Source organism: Camarhynchus parvulus, chromosome 3, assembly GCF_901933205.1.
Source record: "Camarhynchus parvulus chromosome 3, STF_HiC, whole genome shotgun sequence".
Taxonomy (NCBI): Eukaryota; Metazoa; Chordata; class Aves; order Passeriformes; family Thraupidae; genus Camarhynchus; species Camarhynchus parvulus.
Window position 1 is genome coordinate 91,785,442 of NC_044573.1, and position 21,481 is coordinate 91,806,922.

The 21,481-nt window shown below is 36.9% G+C and overlaps 1 protein-coding gene across 3 annotated transcripts in view; it reads left to right on the plus strand.

Annotated features, from left to right (window-relative positions):
* The window catches only part of PHIP (pleckstrin homology domain interacting protein), a 106,692-nt gene that overhangs the window by 6,242 nt on the left and 78,969 nt on the right, over nucleotides 1-21,481 (plus strand). For all 3 annotated transcript variants that reach the window (XM_030944816.1, XM_030944817.1, XM_030944818.1), the window contains exons 5-9: nucleotides 4,554-4,704; nucleotides 4,818-4,916; nucleotides 14,591-14,751; nucleotides 19,610-19,831; nucleotides 20,390-20,490. In XM_030944816.1, the coding sequence (XP_030800676.1) occupies nucleotides 4,554-4,704; nucleotides 4,818-4,916; nucleotides 14,591-14,751; nucleotides 19,610-19,831; nucleotides 20,390-20,490 (734 nt within the window). The remainder of the gene's footprint in view (nucleotides 1-4,553; nucleotides 4,705-4,817; nucleotides 4,917-14,590; nucleotides 14,752-19,609; nucleotides 19,832-20,389; nucleotides 20,491-21,481) is intronic.

Sequence of the window (21,481 nt, forward strand, 5' to 3'; positions counted from 1 at the left end):
TGATAGAGTACAACAATTACTGTAATTCAATTTGAGGCTTGTTTTGGGTAATATGTTACATAGTAGGGTAGTTAAAGTGGGATAACTGCTGGTGTTAGTAAGATTGAGCTCTCACATCTTGGAATATAGGTAGCTGACTGATGTAATTTTTGTTGTTAAATGTCCTTATGTGGAAATGTGTTTTTCTGAAACATATTTACAGCCAATCTGGTAGTTGAACATGTTGGCTGTTAGCAGGGTGAGGGGGAAACTAACAATTTTTGAGAGAATGTTTCAGTGTGTGGAGTATTTGGAGCACTAGAATAAGGTCATATTTTACTTGATGTCTAAAACACGGTGGTGAATAACTGCAATATGTATTGCAAATTTAACTAAAAGCTCTAGGTCAAATCACGATTCTTTTGTTTTATTCGTTGTGATTCTGATGCTGAATTATGCTGCAGAGTCATGCAGAATGAAAATATAAGCACTTAGGTCTATTTCAAAGTGATAAAGATTTGTACATTAGTCCAGGTAGGTGTGTAGCTGCATTTTGTGTATTCCCATGCTGCTTGATTGGAATGGGTGAAATTGGGGGTAGTTGGTAAAGGGAGAGGTTTGAGGGCAATGTTGCTTCTGATTTTCTAGAAAATAATATTTATGCTTAAGATCTGAAAATTTTGTACTTGCTAACAGAGTTTAATTTATGTTACAGTAATGGTTAAGAAGTGTTAACTTATGTGAAAAGACTATAAGAACAAAAAGAGAATTTAATATTTTACCTTAAAAGCACGTCTTCTCTGCATTTCTTCTGGGAGAACAGACAGAATTAGACACTGAAGAAAGTGTAATAGGGCAAGGAAGAAAAACAGCTAGAATTTCAGCTGAGACTGGCAGAGAAAAAATCCTGCGCTTTTTATGCTGTTTGACATCACAGTTTTGGCATATAAATTTAAAATTCCTGTTTGTAGAGTCCAGTTTTCACTTTCATTTAGAGCTGTATGAATTTTAAATACTTGTACATCTGTTATTTTTTCCTTTTGCTTTCCTTTCTCTCTTGGAATCAGAGATTGATATCCAACCAAATTTTATTTTGTTCTTTCATTCTATTAATTTCAAATTTCATTCTGAATTGTCTTGAGCTTTTCTGTTTCTGACAAAGCTTCTAAATTTGCCATTAAAACAAAAATTTATTTATTTTGTTTTGTTTCAATAATCTGACTTGAAAGTACTCTGGATGTGGGTTTTTTGCATTGCAGGTATATTTTTGTTGATTCTAGGTTCTTTTTGCATTTTGTCACTGCAAGAGTTGTTTCCTGGTAGGCTGCACCATGGAACAATCTGAATAATTTTAGTTTAATGTATTAAATAAACTTATCTTGTCCCATCTTGATTTGTTGCTACCAGATTGTGGTTATCTCTTCTGCAATTCTCATTTTTCCTTTTTCAAAAGGGAGAAATTGAGTGAATTTCTGTTGCATAGTTTTTTAATTAGTGACTTCCACCATAATACTCACACGTATAAATTAGCACTGGAACAGACTTCCCAGAGAGACAGTCAAAGCCCCAAGCCTGTTGCTGGCTGAGACATTTGAACAGTGCCCTAACGCTGTAGTTTAACTTTGAGTCAGCCTTGAAGTGGTCAGGCAATTAGAGTAGATAAAGAATTTTGTTTTTTTAATGAAGAAATTATGTCACCTGGAGAAAATTAATAGCCTGTTTTCAATAAGTTATTAAAGTTCCAAATTTTATTTTGTAGAAGAAGAAAAGGAAAAATAAATCAGTCCAAATAAAGACTTTATTAAATAAGTTTTCTTATCTGATTTTACAGAGAAATGAAGCCTATCTTTTTATTTAAGTTTCTTGTGTGTACTTTAGCTTTATGAAGGAAAACAAGGGCCGAATGTTGACTGTGCATGGTTCATGAAATAGCTCTATAAACTTCCTGCAACTGACAAGTATTTAAATGGGCAGTGCCACTTCTGTTTTGGCAAAGTGTACAGCTCCCAAGTATTGTTGAATCAGTTTGTTAATGAGCTGCTGCAAATGCTGCTTAGTAGTGAACTAGGATTACTTAGACAAATACTGTGAAGAAGCATCACACAACTACTGCATAATGTGTCATAAATAGCTCTTTTCACACAAATGGACTTAAACTAGAAGAGACTGCAGCGTGGGTGTAAGGTATATATTGAGATCTTTAATACAGATGATCAAGAACAAAACAGACAGATAGCTCTTATCAAAACATTTGCTTTAAAAGCTGCAAGAGGAATTGAGCCTACCTAGTTTCTGCTAAAATAAAAAGTGAGCGCATGGCTGATGACAAATCGTGAGAGATATGACTCAAGATGTCAGCTTGCTGTAGTTTTGGAATGTGTCAAAGATTATTTACTTTAGATTTTGTGCATTTCTTAGGATGTGTAAAACTGTAGAATCTTGAGCAGGATAAAATGACAACTGTATTGTGTATTTAGTTGTGTTATTCGTGGTTAAACCAAAAAAACTCCATAGTTTTTAATCTTTGAGAGATGAATTCAGATTCTGCAGTTGTAAATTCTGGTTTCAGATGGAATTAAGCAAAGAGCAGTGTTGTCAAATTTTTGTGCTCCTTTTGATAGGAGAGAGGAGAACAAAAGCTAAGGAAATGGATCAGGGCTGTTGATGGCAAAAGTATATACAGCTTCATAACTTATGGCTATTTAGATATTTTAGAGCTCTCATGCATGTATTTTGACTGTGATTACTTATTTAAGCAGAAAAAAGCACATTGATTTGCTATTCTGATTAATTTTTCTTATAATAATAATTCTGAATTATTTTTTGCCACTCTTCTGTGTGCATGTCTGATGACATTGAATTTAGCAATTTTAAATTAACCAATCTTTACAAAGAGCTGTAATTTTATTTAAGTAAAATAAAATTTTAAATTTTTTTAAAGAAAACTTTTTTTTGCTTGTGTGATTTTTGTAAGTTATTTAACTTTTAGACAGCCAAATTCAGACAGTTTGCAAGGCTTTCTACAAATTTAATATAGTCCACAGAAGGAAAACCCCTCTTTCCAGGAAGCAGCTAAACGTTTGCCTGCCAATGGGAGGTAGTAAATAAATTCTTATTTTGCCTTGCTTGCTTGCAGATTTTGCTTTACTTATTCAACTTTTTTTATTTCAATCCACAAGTTTTTTTTCTTTTACCCATCTGATTTTCTCCACCATTCCACTGCAACGAGAATGAGCAAGTGGCTGCAGAAGGCTGAACTGCTGACCAGTGTTAGACCAAGACAGGAGAGAGAAAACTTTCCCTCCTTCACTAGGAGATTGTGGTGGTGGTGGGAATTACTGGTGTAAGCAAGGTTTTTCCAGAACCTCAGTTTTAGACATCAGCACTCTTTATGTTAACAAACTGCTGGAGTACGTTAAATGATTGTGGTGTGTCAGCAAGATAGGAGCACATTTGATGAAGAATGAGGTATATTCTGTTAATTGGGTGTAATACAGAAGCATCATTCTGCCTAAGTGTCAGTCAAGACCTCCTCTAGTTATAGAATAACAAAACATCACAAGCTTTTTCTTCAGTATTTTGCTGAATTTCAGGCTGTATGAAGGACAAAATGACTACATGCCGAATTTTATAAAAGAATTGGAGAAATTGAGTCTATTCTCCCTCTTTATTTATTATTTGTTTTTGTTATAGTCTAAATTCACAATAGCTTTTGCATTTAAAAATGCTATTTATTAATCAAAAGCTTTATGTTAGTAGGATTTTTACTGTTGTCACATACATTTCAAAAGCATTTTCCTCCCTTGTTATTTAAGACAGTTCTCTGATCTAGAATTATGGTAGTTCAAAAGAATAAACTGTTTTTATCTAGCAGTCATTAAAGGTGGTTTATTATCAAGTGGTGAGAAATTATGTTGCTGATTATAGGTGCTTGTTTTTGTACTGTGTAATTATGACCTGTTGCAAAAACTTGTCATGTTTATAGATGCAATAGGGAAGACATACCCCAATTTAAAAGTTGAATTACTTAAGCCAACGTTTTTGTTTAAAAGCTTTAGATGTAAAATAAATCAAGCCCGTTGTGAAGTTTCAAGATGTTTTAACTTAGGTAAATTGAGGCAGAATGTTTTTTCTTTTACAAAGCTATATTATTTATTTAGTATTTGTAATTCTTGAAAGAAGTAAATGTTCCTGTCTTTACAATCTTTGTCTCATCTTTATCTTAGAGTAACTTAAATTGACCAGACCACTACTTAAATGTAATATTGAATATATACTTTACATTTTTTTACTGTGGTTATAAGGGAGCTTATTAGTGTGACCTTGAAGTCAGAAAGTAGTAAATACCAACAGTTCTCTGTACAAAATGGCATGTGCTGAATAGAAGAATTAATTAGGACCAGCTGGAATGAATTATTGTACTTAAAGGTCATTATTCCTTTTTATCCTTTAATATCCTATAATTTTGTTATGAATTTTTGTAACAATCTGGGGGCGGGGAAAGATTAAACCAGTAATGCATCAAAAGTTTTGCATTCTTTCTCAAATGTTCTGTTTGCTCTTTGATGTAATAGGTGAAATACTACAGACACTTGGCACCTGATCACTTGCTTCAAATATGCCATCGACTTGGACCACTTCTAGAGCAAGAAATTCCACAAAGTGTCCCTGGAGTGCAGACATTATTGGGGGCTGGCAGACAGTCTTTGCTTCGTACAAACAAAAGTATGAAAATTGCATGAGAATTTTGAGAGTTCTTGATATTTCATACCTTTCCTGTGGTTTTGCATGAAAAAGCTCATTTGCCTTCATTTTTTGGTGTGATTTTTAACAAACAGGTTGCAAACATGTTGTATGGAAGGGATCTGCTCTTGCTGCACTACATTGTGGAAGGCCTCCAGAGTCCCCTGTAAATTATGGCAGTCCACCTAGTATAGGTAAGTCAATTTTATTCTGGCACTGCCATTTTAATACCTAACTCTCAGGGTGATTGATTATTATGATGGTGAGAGATAAATAGTAGTTCTGTTTATATTTACCCTTGTTAGTGTCACATACCTTACTTCTAGTGTTTTTATTAGGATACTGTGTTTCTATATTTATTGTAAAATTTTCTCTGAAGCTGATTTTGTCTTTGAAGTATGAAATTGAGTGAAATGTATTTAAATTATGACTACATACAAACAAAACTCTTTCTTAAAGATATAATAAAGCTGCCAGTAGATAAATAATTAGTATTATAAGACAGCAAGGTCTACACCTATTGTTAGGAAAGTAAGTCATGTAGACTGGTAATGGTTACCTTTGGAAAAAATTGAGTCTTGTAGAAGTTATTCTTTTTGCTGTCTGGTCCATTCATTAATTTTGTAGCTGTCCTTTAGCTTTCTCTGCTGTGCTGTATCATGAAGGATGCAAGTGCTGTATGTACTGTTGAAAAATTGAAAGCTGGAGGTCAGAGGTATTCTAGTTTTTATTTTTAAGCTCTCACAGGGTCACTGAAATGTTTGTTAGCTTTTATGTTTTAAGAACAAAGATACACGTTTGTTTAGTTGCTAGGAGGATCAAGATGTGATATTTTAGAAGATTCTTCAGGGAGCAACCTTTCTCTTTTTTTCATATATAGAAAAATGAGCAGAATCACTGGCATCTTTTCATATTTCTCTATTGATGTCCATTGAAGGGGAAATGATTAAGACCAAATTGTCTGTGTGAATTACACCAGAAAAGGACTAGGTTTTTTTAATAAAATGGTGGTTGCAGATAGATGTGCAGTGTTGGATGAGAGTGGGCAGAGAATATCCAGTTGATTGGCTCTGGATCAGGTGCAGATGCTACTGCAAAGACAAAGGTTTCTGTCTTGGCAAAAAAAGGAGAAGATTTGCAGATGTATTGGGAAACTAATATATAACAAAGTATGTGAAAAATTATATTTACATGCACTATATATAGTGTCACGATATAAATATGTAGGCAGACACTATTAGGGACAGAGAATTTTTTAATGTGGTAACTTGCCATGGCAATTCTTCAATCTCTAAACTCTTTTGGCTTTTGGTAGCCTCTAAGATTTTAATGAATTTAAATAGATACACATAACATGTATAAAATGTAAAATCAAGAGAGGTTAATTTGGGCTATTTGTATTTTTTCTTCAGTTGAAGGAATTAAAAATCAAATATCAAAATATACACCATTACACTTAATGCAGAGAATTATAGTTCTCTCACAACAGCTGGATCAGAACCATGCTATAGCTAAACTCTCAGGTTCAGCACAGCCAATTTTGACCTGGTAGATGGCAGAGTATTTAGTGTCCTAGTAGTATTTCCATTTTAAAGCACAAGTTACATGTTTTCTATGATATTTCTGTAGATGCTTGGACTGTAGGCTGAGAATGTGGTTTTGCTTGCTGTTTAGAGCTGAGCTTTAAGAATTCCTCAGCTGGTATGTGTATTGATCAGCACAATTGATCAACCCTAAATGTAGCACCTGCATCATTCAATGTGGTTTTGTTTAGAGCCACTAGTTTTGTATTCGCTTAGAGGGTATTTTCTGTGTTGTGCTCTAGGTGTGTAGAAGAAAATGGTTGTTGCTGGTTAGAAAATTCCCTTGAGTCGTTGTGCAATTGCTTGATGATAATGGTCTTGGAAAATCTTGGGATATTTTTGCAAGGTGACTGTAGGACTGAGCTTTTTAATAGCTAAGATTTCTTTAGTGGTTGCTTAGCTTTTCTTGTGAAGAAATGTTAAAACATGTTGGAGGAATCAGAATGATTCCATTGAATACTGTTTTATGTTGTACTGTGGCTTACAGTGTATGGTAGCTGGTGTATACATTTAAAGGGAAAAAGATCAGTGTATGAGATCCATGGTAGCTGAAGTTCAAAGAAAGCTGTGGAGCTGCTGTGGTAGTGAAATGAAATGTTAAGAAAAATAACTTGCAGACTCTTTTTAGAGAAGAACAAGTCAGGCTTTCTAAATAAATGTTATTTTTATTGAACCTTTTGCAGAGCACTGAATGTTTGCAAAATTACAGTTATTTCAAATACCACTTTTTTCATGCCCAGTAATTTCCTTTTCCAAACATTCATATAAGTGCTGGTAACTGAATGTTTTCAACTGTGAAGTGTATTTGAATTTTTAGGATATTTGGTTCAGGGCTGTATGCTAAAGCATTTACTTTTAATGTATCTTATTCTGTCTACTCTGCCTTCTCAATAAAATAAGGAACCTGAATAACACTTCTTTTTTAAATTGAATTAGATTTTTTTTTCTGTTTCCTTAAATAACTTCCAGTTTTCCCCTGGGAAGACTACATTTTATGTAAAAAAAAAAAAAGTTAGAACCTATTATTCTTCAGGCTGGATGTATTTCAGGTAGATAACCTACTAATGTTTAAGGAACAGGAATAAAAACAGTGAAATTCTTCTGTGTTGTCCAGGAAAACTTAACTTACATTTCAGTGAATGTACAAAGTTGTTAATTTATTTCCTAGCCTGATGAATCAATGCAGGTATGATGCTGGTGGGGTATTACTTAGAATTATTTTTGTGTATATTGTGCCACCTGCCTTGTAGGTAGCTGGCTTATACCAATTAAGATAGATCTGTACAAGTATGTGTTTCCCCTGGAAGCTATAGAGTATCTGTAGAACATGATGAAAAGTAAATCTTGAATATGGAATAGTCTTTGTCTGGTTGGGCTCACTTGTGTATATCTTATATACCCTCACTCACTTGTATATATCTTATAAAAAAGTTGATGAAGTGCTCAATAAAGAGCAAAAGCAGCTAAGTCATATGCTAATTTGTTTTGTTAAAGGTCTCATTTTTGTGGATGCAGAAAGAGAAAAAGAGCTCTTTTTCAGTAATTTTTGGGAACTGCTGAAAAAGGAACAAATCTAAGCATAAACCTTCAAGAGATTTGAGTTCAGAACTCTTGTGAAAGTGACCACTTGGGTGTGAGGATCTGAATGAGACTGGCTGTTTGTCCCAGACAAAGATTTTTTTTTTCCTGACCAGCAAAAATATCTCCCTTCCAAAACCAGTATTTCACAGTTTTGCAGAGTAATCAATCTCAATAAAAGTTCTGAGGCATTTTACACTTTTTTCAGTATGTTTATTAAGTGGTACTGGTGTTTTGGCTGTAAAGAGAATGCCAGGTTCTGAAAGCAGTGTAAATGTCTATTTTTAGAAATGCAGTAAATACTTTAGGCCTAAAAATTAACTTCCCAGTACTTTGTGCAACTCTATTATTTTGTTAACTATAGGAAGAAAATAAAGGCAAAGACTGCATTTCTATTAAAAGATCTGTGTAAAAGTAACCTCTTGTTATACACATTTAGTCATGTCTAGAGTGAATCATACTAAAGTAAATGACTTGTTAGTGTGCAAGAATAAATAAGCGGTAGAAGTCATGGAACTTTGAGTAAAGTACCAATGGAGCTATATAGTGAAACCAACTGAGGTATCACTGAAGTCAGGGAAGTTTGGAAGGTTGTGTAGCTTTCATTTATTTTTGTTTTCTGCCTCTTGAAATATCTCACCTTGTACCACTCTGAATTAGGAAGGGTTGGCAGTTGCTTTCATCAAGTAAATGAATATTGTATAGGAAGTTTAAGGTGTATATAGAATTTTTGTGTTTTCAGAAATACTCCAGTTAGGAGTTGATATTCTTTTACCTTCATGATTTGACCAGAGACAAATTTTGGCTTGATAACTTAGCAAGCTTAATCATTTTACTTGGTTGACAGTCATGTCTAAGTCAAGAGACTTGGAATACCATATAGAGTTTGAAAGCTGAACAGAGGAACGGTAGGAAGTTAGAACTCAGTTCAAGCTGGAAGTTTTTTGGTTGGTTTTTTTTTTGGTCTTGGATGTCTTTGAAGAAGGGAGAAAAAAGCCTTCAACAGCACCAAACAGAATGCTTGATACATTCAGTCTTACTAGCTTGGACAGTGAAAGGAGCTGTCTAGCAGTCTCTACTACTATTTTTAACAGCTCTGAATTCTTTGGTATTCATTAGAGGCCTGTCTAACCTCTTAAGTTAATGAAACTTGATTCAATAAGGGTAAGAGTTGTAAGTGAATTATATCCTTTGGGTATCCTTCCAGGATTCTTCTGAATCTGGTTCTATTTTTGTGTGACTGGATAGGGAATGAAGTTGGATTCTGGTTTTCAGAACAGAAATTCCATTAGTTAAATACAACTCGAGAAAGGAAGAAAATGAGAGCTTGTGTATACATTTTAAAAATGTAACCTATATGTGGTACAAAATTAAATTTATTTATCACTGGCTAGTGGATAAGGCAGATTACTATCCCCCATCTTTAAGGTATATTCCATATTCAAGGATAAGACCATGTAAATAAGGGGGTAGAATTGATCATTTTGGTAAAATTAGAAAGTAGAAAGAAAGCCAAGTGAAAAAAAAGAGGGCTGATACTGCCATATCTTTCAGACCCCCAAATTTATCATACTTTAACAGATATCTGTTTTTCTTTGAGCTGCCTGTTCTATTTGGGGTGCGAATGAGTTAGAGAAGTTCTGAAACTTGAAGGCATTAATTTGGTGCCTGTTGCATGCCTTTTGAGTGGGAGAAAATCTATACTCTTGTGAGTTCCACTGAAAACTCCCACCACTTCCATCAGCTTTGTTTGATTTTTACGTTGTTCCACAGGAAACCAAACAAATAAGGTGTTTTTGACGCTTCGAGATGTGTGGTTTTGAGATTAAGGTTGTTAGCAGCAGTGAATTGTGACAGCAGAAGCAATATTTTAAAAACAAAGTTGCATTTTAGGTTCCTGAGTGGCCCTTATGAAAAAAAAAAGGAATTTAAACTCTTACATTTAGAGTCTTTAGGTCAAGAATGGCAGGTGTTTTTCTCTACCCCACTTGGTTTTTTAAACTCTAGAGATTCAAGATTCTGAGCTATATTTGGCCCTCCTTTCAAAGGAGGGTTAGACTGGATGATTTTTAAAGGTCCTTTCTGACTTCAACCATTCTGTGATTTTGTAGTAACGGAAGTTGGAGTTCTTCTGGCAATAAACATGGTGAGGGATATGAATCAACACATGAAGATTTTCAGGTCTGTCAGCAGTAGGAGGAACAGTTGTCCTGCTGCTGAATAGGACAGGGGACCTGAAGTAGGATGAGAAGGAGACTTTATAGAACTAAAGGTGGGTCCTCCTCATCTCAGTCCCTGGGCAAGTGATGTAGCAAATATTTCTGGAGGTCAAGGTAGGAAAAGACAGGTACATGCTTAAGAGTTGTTGGTATTGATCTGTGAAGGAGAAATTATAGCTGACTAGCCCAATAACCTTTTAAAGGAGATGAGGGGCTTGAAGATTAGGGGACAGTAGTGAATGTTATTTATCCTGAGTTCAGCAAGGCTTTCTGAACAGACTTCCATAACATTCTCAATGACAAACTGAAAAGATATGACAGAACTGCTGGGATCAAAGGACTGTGATCAGCAGAGTGAATTCCAGTGTCTGGCACAAGAGCCAGTCCCTAACGGTGCACTCCAGAAGTTGATGCAAGAGCCAGTATTATTCAACATCTTCATTAATAACGTGGATGATGGAACATGGATGATGGAAAAAGTTTGTCAAACAACTGAAATCCAAGAGTAGTGGATGATTGAGGAGGACCTTGACAGAGTGGAGAAATGGGTCAACAAGAATCTAATGTATTTTCACAAAGAGGAGAGCAGAGGTCCTGCCCCTGGGGAGGAATGACTTCATGTATCTGGATATACTGGGGGTTGACTGCTGGAATGCAGCTGTGGAGAAAACTACCTGATTGTCCTGGTGTTGAATGGGTCAGACACAATGTGACCTTGCACACAAAACCCAAACAGCATCCTGGGTTGCTGGAGGCAGTGCATTGCCATTAGATTGTGGGCGTTCTTTCCCCTCTACTCAGTGCAAATAAGATCACATCTGGAGGGCTGGATCCAGCTCCTCAGGAAAAGACCTACATGGACAGTCTGTTAACTGGTTAACATAGCTGTTAACTGATCTCTCAAAGGACCAGAAAGATGATGAAGAAATTGAGGTATCTGTTATACAAAGAGGAGCCAAGAGACCTGGACTTGTGTAGCCTTGAGTAGAGAAAGTGTGTCATGGGCAGGACAGTGGTGGTAGTATGAATGGTTATAAATACTTGAATTGGAGCATGCAATGAAGATGGAGTCAGACTCTTCTCATTGGTGCATCGTGACATGACAGAGGTCATGAACCAAAACTGAAATAGAGGAACTTCAATTTAAACATAAGAGAACAGCTTTGGGGGGTGATAAGATCTCTCACACAAGTTGCTCAGAGAGGTTGTGAAGTCTCCATCCTTGGAGACTCAAAACTGGACTGGATGCAGCACTGAGCAACCTGCTCTAGCTGACCCTGCTTGAGCAGGGTCTTGGAATAGATTACCTCTACATAGGTTCCTTCCCGCTTCAGCCATTCAATGGTTGGGTAATAGTAGCCTGTATCAGTCTTGGAGGCTGGTCATAGTATAGAAACATAAACTCAGTTACTAAAAACTAGAAGCCACTTAATTTCGTTTGGAATCAGTTAGTAAAGAATTGTTAGCAAATTAAAATAATAAAATTTGTGAATAAGTTTCACAATGTCAACAAATTCACAGCTTTCTCAGACACTGGCTTTCACTGATTATTAAATATGAAGAATTCTGATTTTGAAACCAGAATATCATTTGGGAGTAAGTGGTGGTTTATCATACTGTGTTTTGTAACAACCACTTAGTAACATCTGTTTTTAGAATCTATTTTCTATTTTATTTATTTATTTTTAAAACAGGACCTTATGTGTAAGTAGAAGATTGGAATGTAAAACTAAGGTAGCCAGACATTGGATATTTTTTTTCAATGCATTGTCCATTTCACAGTGCCCTTCCAGCAAGGAGCATGCAATCTTTATTCTGTTGTTTTCTTCTTTACAACCCTTCCCTTTTAGTTGGTTGACTCACTGTAAGGCCCAATCAGCATTCTGTAATGCATCCTGGGATAAAGTATAACCTTCCTTCACTCCCTTATGTAGTTTGTGGCTCCCACTGCAACCATTTAACTACTTATACCTTGTCATTCTTCCTGTGATTAACAGCTTTGTTCATACTGACTCATGTGTGTGAGGCCAAGCAAAGACAGAAAAGTGCTAATATGGCTAAAATAAGAGAGATTAGACTTGCTGTTGCAGAGTTTTCTAAATTTTTATTCTAAAGCCTCCCTGCAGTTTTGTTTCATTGACACATCTCTACAAATTAAACTTTTAGTTAAGCTTTTCTCAGTTTTTGTGAGCTATTGTTTCATTTGAAGGCATTGGGATATCCATCAACCATATCCATTTTATGTTAAAAGTGGACAAAAGGTAATTTCTGTCTGGGTTGGGATTATTGTGTAAACTTACTTTGTTGGGACCAAGACTTTTATTCTCTTAGTGTGTGTGTACTTGTTTGGTTTCTTTTTTTTGCGTGTGTGATTTTTTTGTTGGGGATTTTTTTTTCTAAACGTAGGATGATTTGTCAGATACCAGAACTAGATTTATCTTGTGCCTAAACTAATCTTGGTTTCCTGCTGTTCTGCAGTAGACTGCTGGCAAGGGAAAAGTTTGTCATAAAGCAAATGCAACTGCATCTTTTTCTGGTATGAGGGAACGGTGAAAAAACAGTAGAACTTTAAGACAGCAATTGCTCCTTGACTAAAAGTGCTTTGCTCCACAGCTAATAATTCCACTTCTTCACAGAGCTTCTTGAACTAGGAAAAATTCCTTGAATTAGGGCCAGAGGCTAATGGGCTTGGCGCTTGGCTATAACACAGGAAGCTTGTTGTTCTTACAGAATTGCTACAATCCCACTGTAAAAATTGGCGTACCTGACGTAGTTTGACCTGTGCTGGCTTATGAACCACTATTCTGTTGGTCTGGGCCAAACCTGGGCGTTGTGAGGGCTTTATAGCTCTCTTGCAGTGGATATTAGGGAGTGAGTTGTCCGTGAGCCAGCAGTGCCCTTGTGGCCAAAAAGACCAGTGGTGTCCAGGGATGCCTTAGGAAGACCATTTCCAGCAGGTCAAGGGAAGTGATCTACTCAACCCTGATGAGGTCAGTCTGGAGTGCTGTGTCCAGCTCTGGGATTGTCAGCACAAGAGAGACATGGAGGTCTTGGAGTGGATCCAGTGGAGGGCTATGAGGATGATTAAGGGACTGGAGTGTCTCTCTCTGAGATAAATATGACAGGCTGAGAGAGCTGGGCCTGCTCATCCTTGAGAAGCAACAACTGAGAGGTGACTGTATCAATGTCTGTTGGTATCAGAAGGGAGGGTGCCAAGAGAAAGAAGCCAGACTCTTCTCAGTGGTGCTGAGCAATAGGACAAGAGGAATCAGGCAGAAACTGATGCACAGAAGCTTCGACCTGAATCTGAGGAAGAACTTCTTCCTTGTATGGGTGACTATGCACTGGAACAGGTTGCCCAGAGAGGTTGTGGAGTCTCCCTCACTGGAGACATTGCAGAACTGTCTAGGTGCAGTCCTGTGCCATGTGCTCTGGGATGACACTGCTTGAACATGGAGGTTAGGTTGGATGACTGACTGCAGTCCCTTCCAAATTTCTTTAAATCATTCAACACCATTTAGTGTGTGAATGTTATATTATATGCCTTGGCACAGTTCTGTAGATTATAAAAATGTATCACCATTGCCATTCTTTGGTCTGATAAGGATATGGAGTGTGACTAAAGTTTATGTATCCTTGCAGAGAAAAATTATACTCTGTTGCTTTCTTATTGCATGAATAGCAGTTTAAAATTAATTTCAGTGAGCTTAATTTTCTTCTCTGACATTCTTGATGAAAGATTTCCATTTTGTTAAACTGAATTCTTGCTCTTGGAACTTGTTAGCTTTTAAACTTGAAAAATATCACCAAGTTCTTTGAAACAAAGTTTTGTTAGTCAAAATCTGAAATTTCTGTAGGTTTTGGCAAATTAATTTGTAAATTTTTGTTTTGTTATTGGGACTAAGCTGATTAAGAAGGAGGTTTTGACTGTGTTTGTAATTGTGTTGGAGATGTTCTTGAGGTTGTTGGATAGAAGTGGAAATAGGATGGGGGTGGAGAGAGTTGTTAGGGTGTATGTGTGTTTGTTTAGCTGTAGTGGGTAGCAGGATTCTTAAAAAATGAACGGTCTTACAAGTGATTGGTAAATGTTTGAGCAGACCTCAAGAATCAGGTTGCCTTTGAGAAGATTTGAATGTGTGCTGACTTTCAGTTACTGGCTATGGGGAAGCTTTTACACTTTTTATATTTGAGGTAGGTTACTCCTTCAGGGGAGCTGCCTCAGTACTCCTGAATTTGGGCGTCAACTTCAAGCTGGAAGTTATATTGCATATTTATACTATGCCTTGCAGTTCAATACTTTTCCCCTGTCTGTATCATGGGCTACTTTTGTATTTTTCTCTAACTAGGGCAAAATGAGAATTGCTATACTCAGCTGTTCATATGTGCAGGTGGTCCAGTGTTAAAATAAATTTTCCATCCTTGTCAAGTATTTTAGTTCATGAATGCAATGTAAATGTGTCTCTTCTTTTCCCTTTACCCATTTGGTAGTGGATACCCTGTTTTCAAGAAAACTAAATGGAAAATACAGACTTGAACGCCTTGTTCCAACTGCAGTCTATCAACATATGAAGATGCACAAGCGAATTTTAGGACACTTATCTTCTGTATACTGTGTAACTTTTGATCGCACTGGCAGGCGAATATTTACTGTGAGTACAAAATCTTTATTTTTGTAGATTCTTTTCATTTTTAAGTACACATAATATGTCACCTAATTGTTTCCAAAACCTGAACATAGGATAGATACACTGATGACGAATGAAAAGCAGAATAAGTCCTTTACTACCGTTCCTCTCATATTTGCTTTTAAGTAGCCATGCTGGTTGACACCCTAAAATAGTTTTGGTGTATATATCTGAACACTAGAGATGTGATGGTGGTTGCTGACGTGTGTAGTTCATTGAGAAAATTGTTCATTTTCAGTGGAAAGGATTTACTCTGTATAGGTTCTTTCTTCTGGCTTTGTTTTCTCTAGCAAAAAACATAAGCAAAACAAGGAACTGCCACCACAGAATTAGATTAGGAAGTCAGAGAGAGAATAATCACATGGTGTGTTGTAACAAATGTTGGTTCACAACAAATTGTCTTTATGAAATCCTAGGAACTTTTTTCAATACTAGTGTTTTTAGTAGTTTTAACTATTTGCCTTTTTTTTTGTTGTTAAGTCATAAATTCTAGACAGATGTCTGAAATCAGTACTGAAATTGAAGGTTTCCAAGGGGATGGGATTTATAAAACCACATAGATGTCAGTGTAATATTTAGATTTCTTGGTAAGCAGTCAGTTTCAGTGGAGACAAAGATTTCATAAACACACTTCATGCCAGTCCAGGATGCTTTGGCTGCATTTATTGGATTCCTACAAACACTGGATGTAATTGATAGCTATGTGGATTCAGGAGCTTGATTGTGTCCTTTTAACCTCATGTCAGATAGCTTGAACAATGCTGATAGAAGTACAGTTCAGGTTTCCTATTTTGCCTTGCAGTCCTAACTTCTAAAATTCTTTCAAAGCAGTTGTAAATATGATTCTCCCTTTTGCCCACATATATCTTGCTTTGTCCCATGGGGAAATGTGTGGTTGAAGGAATGGGACACCTTGCAGTGTTCTGAACAGGCCTATTTATTTGTTCACTTGTTAATTCAGCCATAGAAGAGACTCATTTTCATATTTATTTTGTTTTTGTCACCAAGCTGAATCACAGGCATTAAAATCTTATGTCCTGTGGTTTATACATGATTTACTTGCCAGGAAATGGGCTCTGTGTTGTGGGTTTATTTTGTATATGACATGGCAGAATGCATGAAAGATTTTATGAGAGAACTCTCTGGATTGTAACAGGAGTTTTTTTCTAAGAGAGAAGTAGAACAACCTGAAATAAAATGGGAGATGGACAGGGGTGATATGTTTCTGCAGCCCCAGAGTTTTGCTGGCATTCCTTTGCTGACTGGTCTAATTGCTTGAAAGAAAGTTCCCGGTTTAGATCATGATTACTTCAGGTGTTAAATAAAGTGGCCATAGATATTAATTGTGGTTACTGAATTTTCATTTTGGAGGGCCTAGGACTGCACTTCTTATCTCTGCACTTTTAGGTAAATCCAGTGTTTTTCACGTAGATGTTTAAGTGGTTGTTGGCAAATGGTTGTATTCCACATTTCATTAAAATCCAAGTTGCTCTAGCTGGCCTCATATAGTCAGTGGATAAACAGTCATGAGCTGTTGTGTTGTAATTGCACCTGTATAATGGAATGGTGCCAGTTCTTTTCAATCTAGACCACTGCAACTACTAAAGTCTCTAGAGTGGTAGATTTGTGTGCATCAGTAGGGAATTGTTCTTGCCTTACATTTTCACTCTGCAACCTTCAGTGTGATGTTAGTTAGCTGAGTTGTTTTAGATTTGTAATTGGTTCTGCAAACTGTATAATAAGTGTTTCCTGTTCCACCTGACATCTGAATGATTGAAAGCCTCTAAATTCAAACTTTGTTCATGTTCTGTTCCAAATTAAAAGGAAAAGGTGTTCTCAGCACATTTTTGAGTCATCTGGGAGATATTGTTCTTACTAGAAAGATGTTACTTCTATTTTGCCTAAAGACAGTGGAAATGGGACAGTATACATTTTTCCTTACCAGTTTAGTTGACCTTTGTTATGTTCACATAGCAAGGTTGTGGTGCTAGGGAGGCTTCTGTGAGAAGTTGCTGGAAACTTCTTCCATGTTTGGCAGAGCCAATGCCAGCTGGCTCCAGCAGAGACCCACTGCTGGTCAAGGCTCAGCACATCAGTGATGGTGGTAGTGCCGCTGGGATAATGTATTTCAGAAGGAGGAGAAAAATCCCAGGGCAGCTGCAGTTAGGAGAGAGGAGTGAAATGCATGAGAGAAACAGCACTGCAGGACCTTATCATGAGTGAAAGAAGGACGAGGAGGAGGTGTTTCAGGTGCTGGGATTTTCCTGTCTCTGCTGAGATTGTTCTTTCTAGGGAATCATAAACAGCATTGTGTAATAGTCTGTGTAAGATTTCCAACCCAAGATTAATTTGTGTGTTGCTTGGCAGTTTCACTTCATCCCACAAGTGTGTATAATGGTAGGAAAATGAACCAATTTTACTCCATACCTTGGTAATGCAGTCATCAGTTCTCTCTTGGTGCTGAAGTTGTTTTAGGATTCACTTTTGACAGATGCTTTTTAATAGGTATATAATTTGTAACAGTTGTGGATATAATGTTGGAAACATGAGCTGTGGTGTAAGCCAAATACCCTTGCTCGTAGAATTACAACAGTATTTTAAGAGTTGTGGATTGTCCCATTCAGATCAGACAGTAACACATGAATTTGTCTGATTTTAATATTGATGTCTTGCCAAGGTGCTACAGAATTTACAATTTTACCTTAGGTTTTTTTCTCTTTTGTTTTCCTTTCCTCCTGCCTTATTTTCCCCTCATTTTCATTGTTGAGACTTGGCTGACAGTATTTTTTCTCTGCAGTGGAGATGTACAACTTGTGCTTCTATAGTGACACTATAGCCAGCTGGCAGGGAGTAGGCCTGTTTTATGCTGATCTTCTTGCCTTGGTTTGCTGCTACTAAAAAGACCTCTGGGGACCCTCCAGGTGCTATTAGGTGCCACAACGATTTTTTTTTCCTTGCTGACCATTTTACACCTTTATCTGTAACTGATTTCTACCTTTCCTAGTGTTGGTAGTGTTGGGTCTGCCATTCCCTCCCCCTACTTTCAGGTCTCTCTTGAGCGTTGAGGCTCTTATTTGCAGTTTTACACACCAGCAAGCGCACATACCCTTCTGTCTCAGCTTCTTGGGTTTTTTGATGGTGACTGCATTTTGAGAAGAATATGCAAGCTTCTTCATACTCCAGTCTCATATCATGGTAACAGAACCGCATGAGCTGATACTATCTTTCAGATAGTTGTAACATCCTTACCTACAAACTGATGATGTACAGGTTAGATGTGTGGACTGTGAGACTGTCAGATTAGGGCATTTTCAGGTTTGAGGGGCTGTGATTAGCAACACAAGGTCCAGCTGGAGGCCAGTCTCTAGTGGTGTACCACAGGGTTTGGTACTACTGTGACTGGTACTCTCTCATTCTTCATTTAAGGACCTGGGTGACAGAACAAGTGGGTACCTTCAGTAGATGCCCAGAAGATGACAAAACCTGAGTGGTGGATACAGCATCATGTTCTAGCTAACCCTATTTGAGCAGGGAGTTTGGGCTAGACCAAAGTATCTTCTTACCTCAACAATTCTATGATTCTGTCCTCTCTTCATTGCTGTAACTCAGACTCTGGTTGTGTTCCCTGGTCTGGCACTATGGCAGTCTAGCAGTTAAAAGAGGCAAATGTGTTCCACAGAATCTCAGCATGGAAGTTTTATGCATAGGTGGAAATAATATAGGCTATATCATTGCTCTTCTCACCCAAGAGGCAAAAAATATAATTATGAACAAGCTTCTGTAACTATTTCCTTTGCCTAGGAGACCTGGTTCTATTTTGTAAAAGGTAGATGATAGTATTGCTGTGCCTTCTGCTGTCTTTAAAGTGCAAGTGCTAGATTACAGAGGCAGATGTGCAGAGGCACTGTAAGTAGATGGAATAGGAAAAACTGGTGAAATTTTATAAGGCTGATGTCACATTGTAACTTGTAGCACCTGTGTGTGTCCAGTAGCAGATCAGTGCTCTGGATATTAAAACCCAACTTTGCATTGCTTCTAAACCTAAGTAATTGAATTAAATTTTTACAATAAACCTTTTCTGTCAGTGTGTGTGCAGTGTTCAAATGTCATGGTATTGAGCCATGGTGCAGTGCAGATGCTCAGACTTTCAGGAAGGCGCAGAAATGCAATAAAAAATGAAGGAATGAGTTCTGAATTTTTTGTTAGGGCTGGGAATTTGTTGTATAGGCCAGTAGCTGTTAGAATTGTGTAGGAAGACCAGCAAAGCTTTAGTTAAGTATGAATATGTAGATGAAACCTCTTGAGTTTCTTGAGAAAGAATGATCATTTTGATGTTTATGTGAATGTGAATATTTAAGCAGGCTTGTAGTAGTTTGACCTAATAATGGAATAGCTGTTCATAAATGCTCTTTACCTGACTTGTTGTGGTAAGTATGATGATGATGAAACTAGGAAGATAAGGAACATATGTGGGTATAAATGATAGAATATACCAGTTTATAATTAACTTTCACTTTTAATGTAAATCTTTATTTTAATGTCTTGCAACAGCTTCTTCAGTTTGTGCTGGATTTTTGGAAAAAATGTCTTACTGAAGCATAAACCAACATGCTGTAGGATTTGTGATCTGTATTGTAAATGCATCATGATTTGTATATACTGTTGAGAATCAACGTAAACTTGTGTTTTGAATGCAGTGTGGAAAACTGTTAAAAGCATGGGTGGGAGAATCTGCATGTCACTAGTTCTGTTTTTCACTGTGCTAATTCTAGCATCAAAACAGCCAATGATGTGGTTGAAATTATTTCTGCCTTACTTCTAGGGGTCAGATGATTGCCTTGTAAAAATCTGGGCAACCGATGACGGAAGGTTGTTGGCTACCCTGAGAGGGCATGCAGCTGAAATATCTGATATGGCAGTAAACTATGAAAACACCATGATAGCTGCTGGAAGCTGTGATAAAATGATCAGAGTTTGGTGCCTTCGAACTTGCGCACCCTTAGCAGTCCTGCAGGGCCACAGTGCATCTATAACATCATTGCAGGTAGGTTTTTACTTTGCCAAAATCAGTCATGAGAACGTTAAGTGTAATAGAAATGCACGCCTGGCATTGTAAGCTTGAAGTGAGAAGGAATTTTCATGGTATGCATTGTGAAAAAACACGTTTATTGTCAAAATGCCTGACCTTTGAAGAATCCCAGACATAATCTTTGTTCAAAAAAATTGCATGACACGTGGGCAGTTCTGTTTTGAAGTACCATTTCTTTGAAGGCTGTGATTCTGAGCACAAGTGCATTGAGTAAAAACTGCAGTCGCTGGGAGTACTGTGGTTTTGTTTGCATGAGTTACATGCTATTGTGCAACTTGGTTTGTGGAGAGGGAGAAGGTACCTGGAGGGCTTTGGCAAGTAACTCAGAAGGTTGTTCTGGAGGGAGTGACAGAGCAACATTTTGTTACTTTGGTGTTCATTCCAATCAGTTTCCCTTAAGTATGGTTTGATGCTTGACTTTTTTTTTCCTGTTGAGATGAATTGGGGAATTCCTTTGCACATCTGGAACAGATTAACAGGAAAACTTTTCTTTTTTCTTCCTCTTTTTCCCAGTTCTCTCCACTATGCAGTGGCTCAAAGAGATACTTATCTTCAACCGGGGCAGATGGAACTATATGCTTTTGGCTGTGGGATGCTGGCACCCTTAAAATAAAGTTAGTTGCTATTTTATTTATTGCTACTTCTGTTCATGTGATTAAGAATGATGTACAAATCTAGAGAAAAATGTGACTAAACCAAGCTTGTCATTTTGTCATTGACTACTTCAGTATATGATTGTTGGGTATGATCTATTTCTGATGTAGCTATAGCTTGCTTGCTTATCTCTTAAAAACTAATTTGCTAATACAACATTCTGTGGCGTGATAATGTATATCTGTTAATTTAGAAAATGAGTCCACTGTTGGGGTTTTTTGTTTAATATAATGTCAAAATTGGCACTCCATTATTCTGATGTCATCACAATTTCAAATGAAATTAAAATTATGTTGATAAAATTATTGCGATATATATTGCAAAATCCACTTTTAAAGGAGACAGTAATGTCGTAGTATAAATCAGGATAGAATATTTTTAATGTTTGTTGTTTCCTTACCCGTGTTACCTTTTCATAGTTGCTCTTGGCTGTAACATGGCAGAAGGCAGAATTCTTGGACAGCCATTATTGATGGCTGAAGTTGTGCCTGAAGTTTCTGCCTTCAAAGTTACTAAAGATGTTGTCAGGACTTTCATATATAGTTTTTTTAAATCAACTTGCTCAGCAGCTTTCAAATGTTCTTTGCTCTTTATTTTCCTTTATCACTAAAACCTATAGCTTAAAATTGGAAATAGTTGTTTTAGTAATCATCTGTGATTTAGCTCTGATGATGGGATGTGTTCTTATGGATATATGCTCCTCGCAGGTAAGTTCAATTTCCTTGTAGTTTTGGTAATTGCTGCTAGAATCTTTTTCTTCCAGTGTGCTGAGGTTATGCAGAGCATGCAGGCACAGTTGCATAGGTACTTTTCTAGTTGTTTGGGCCTTAACTATTTTGATGTTCGCTGGATGTTTTGTCTCTCTTTTGGTACTGTAGATGAAGCTGTGTCTCATGTTCTTACTCCTCTGTTGCCTAGTGCATGCTGTAATCAAATTAAGACTCCCCTTTT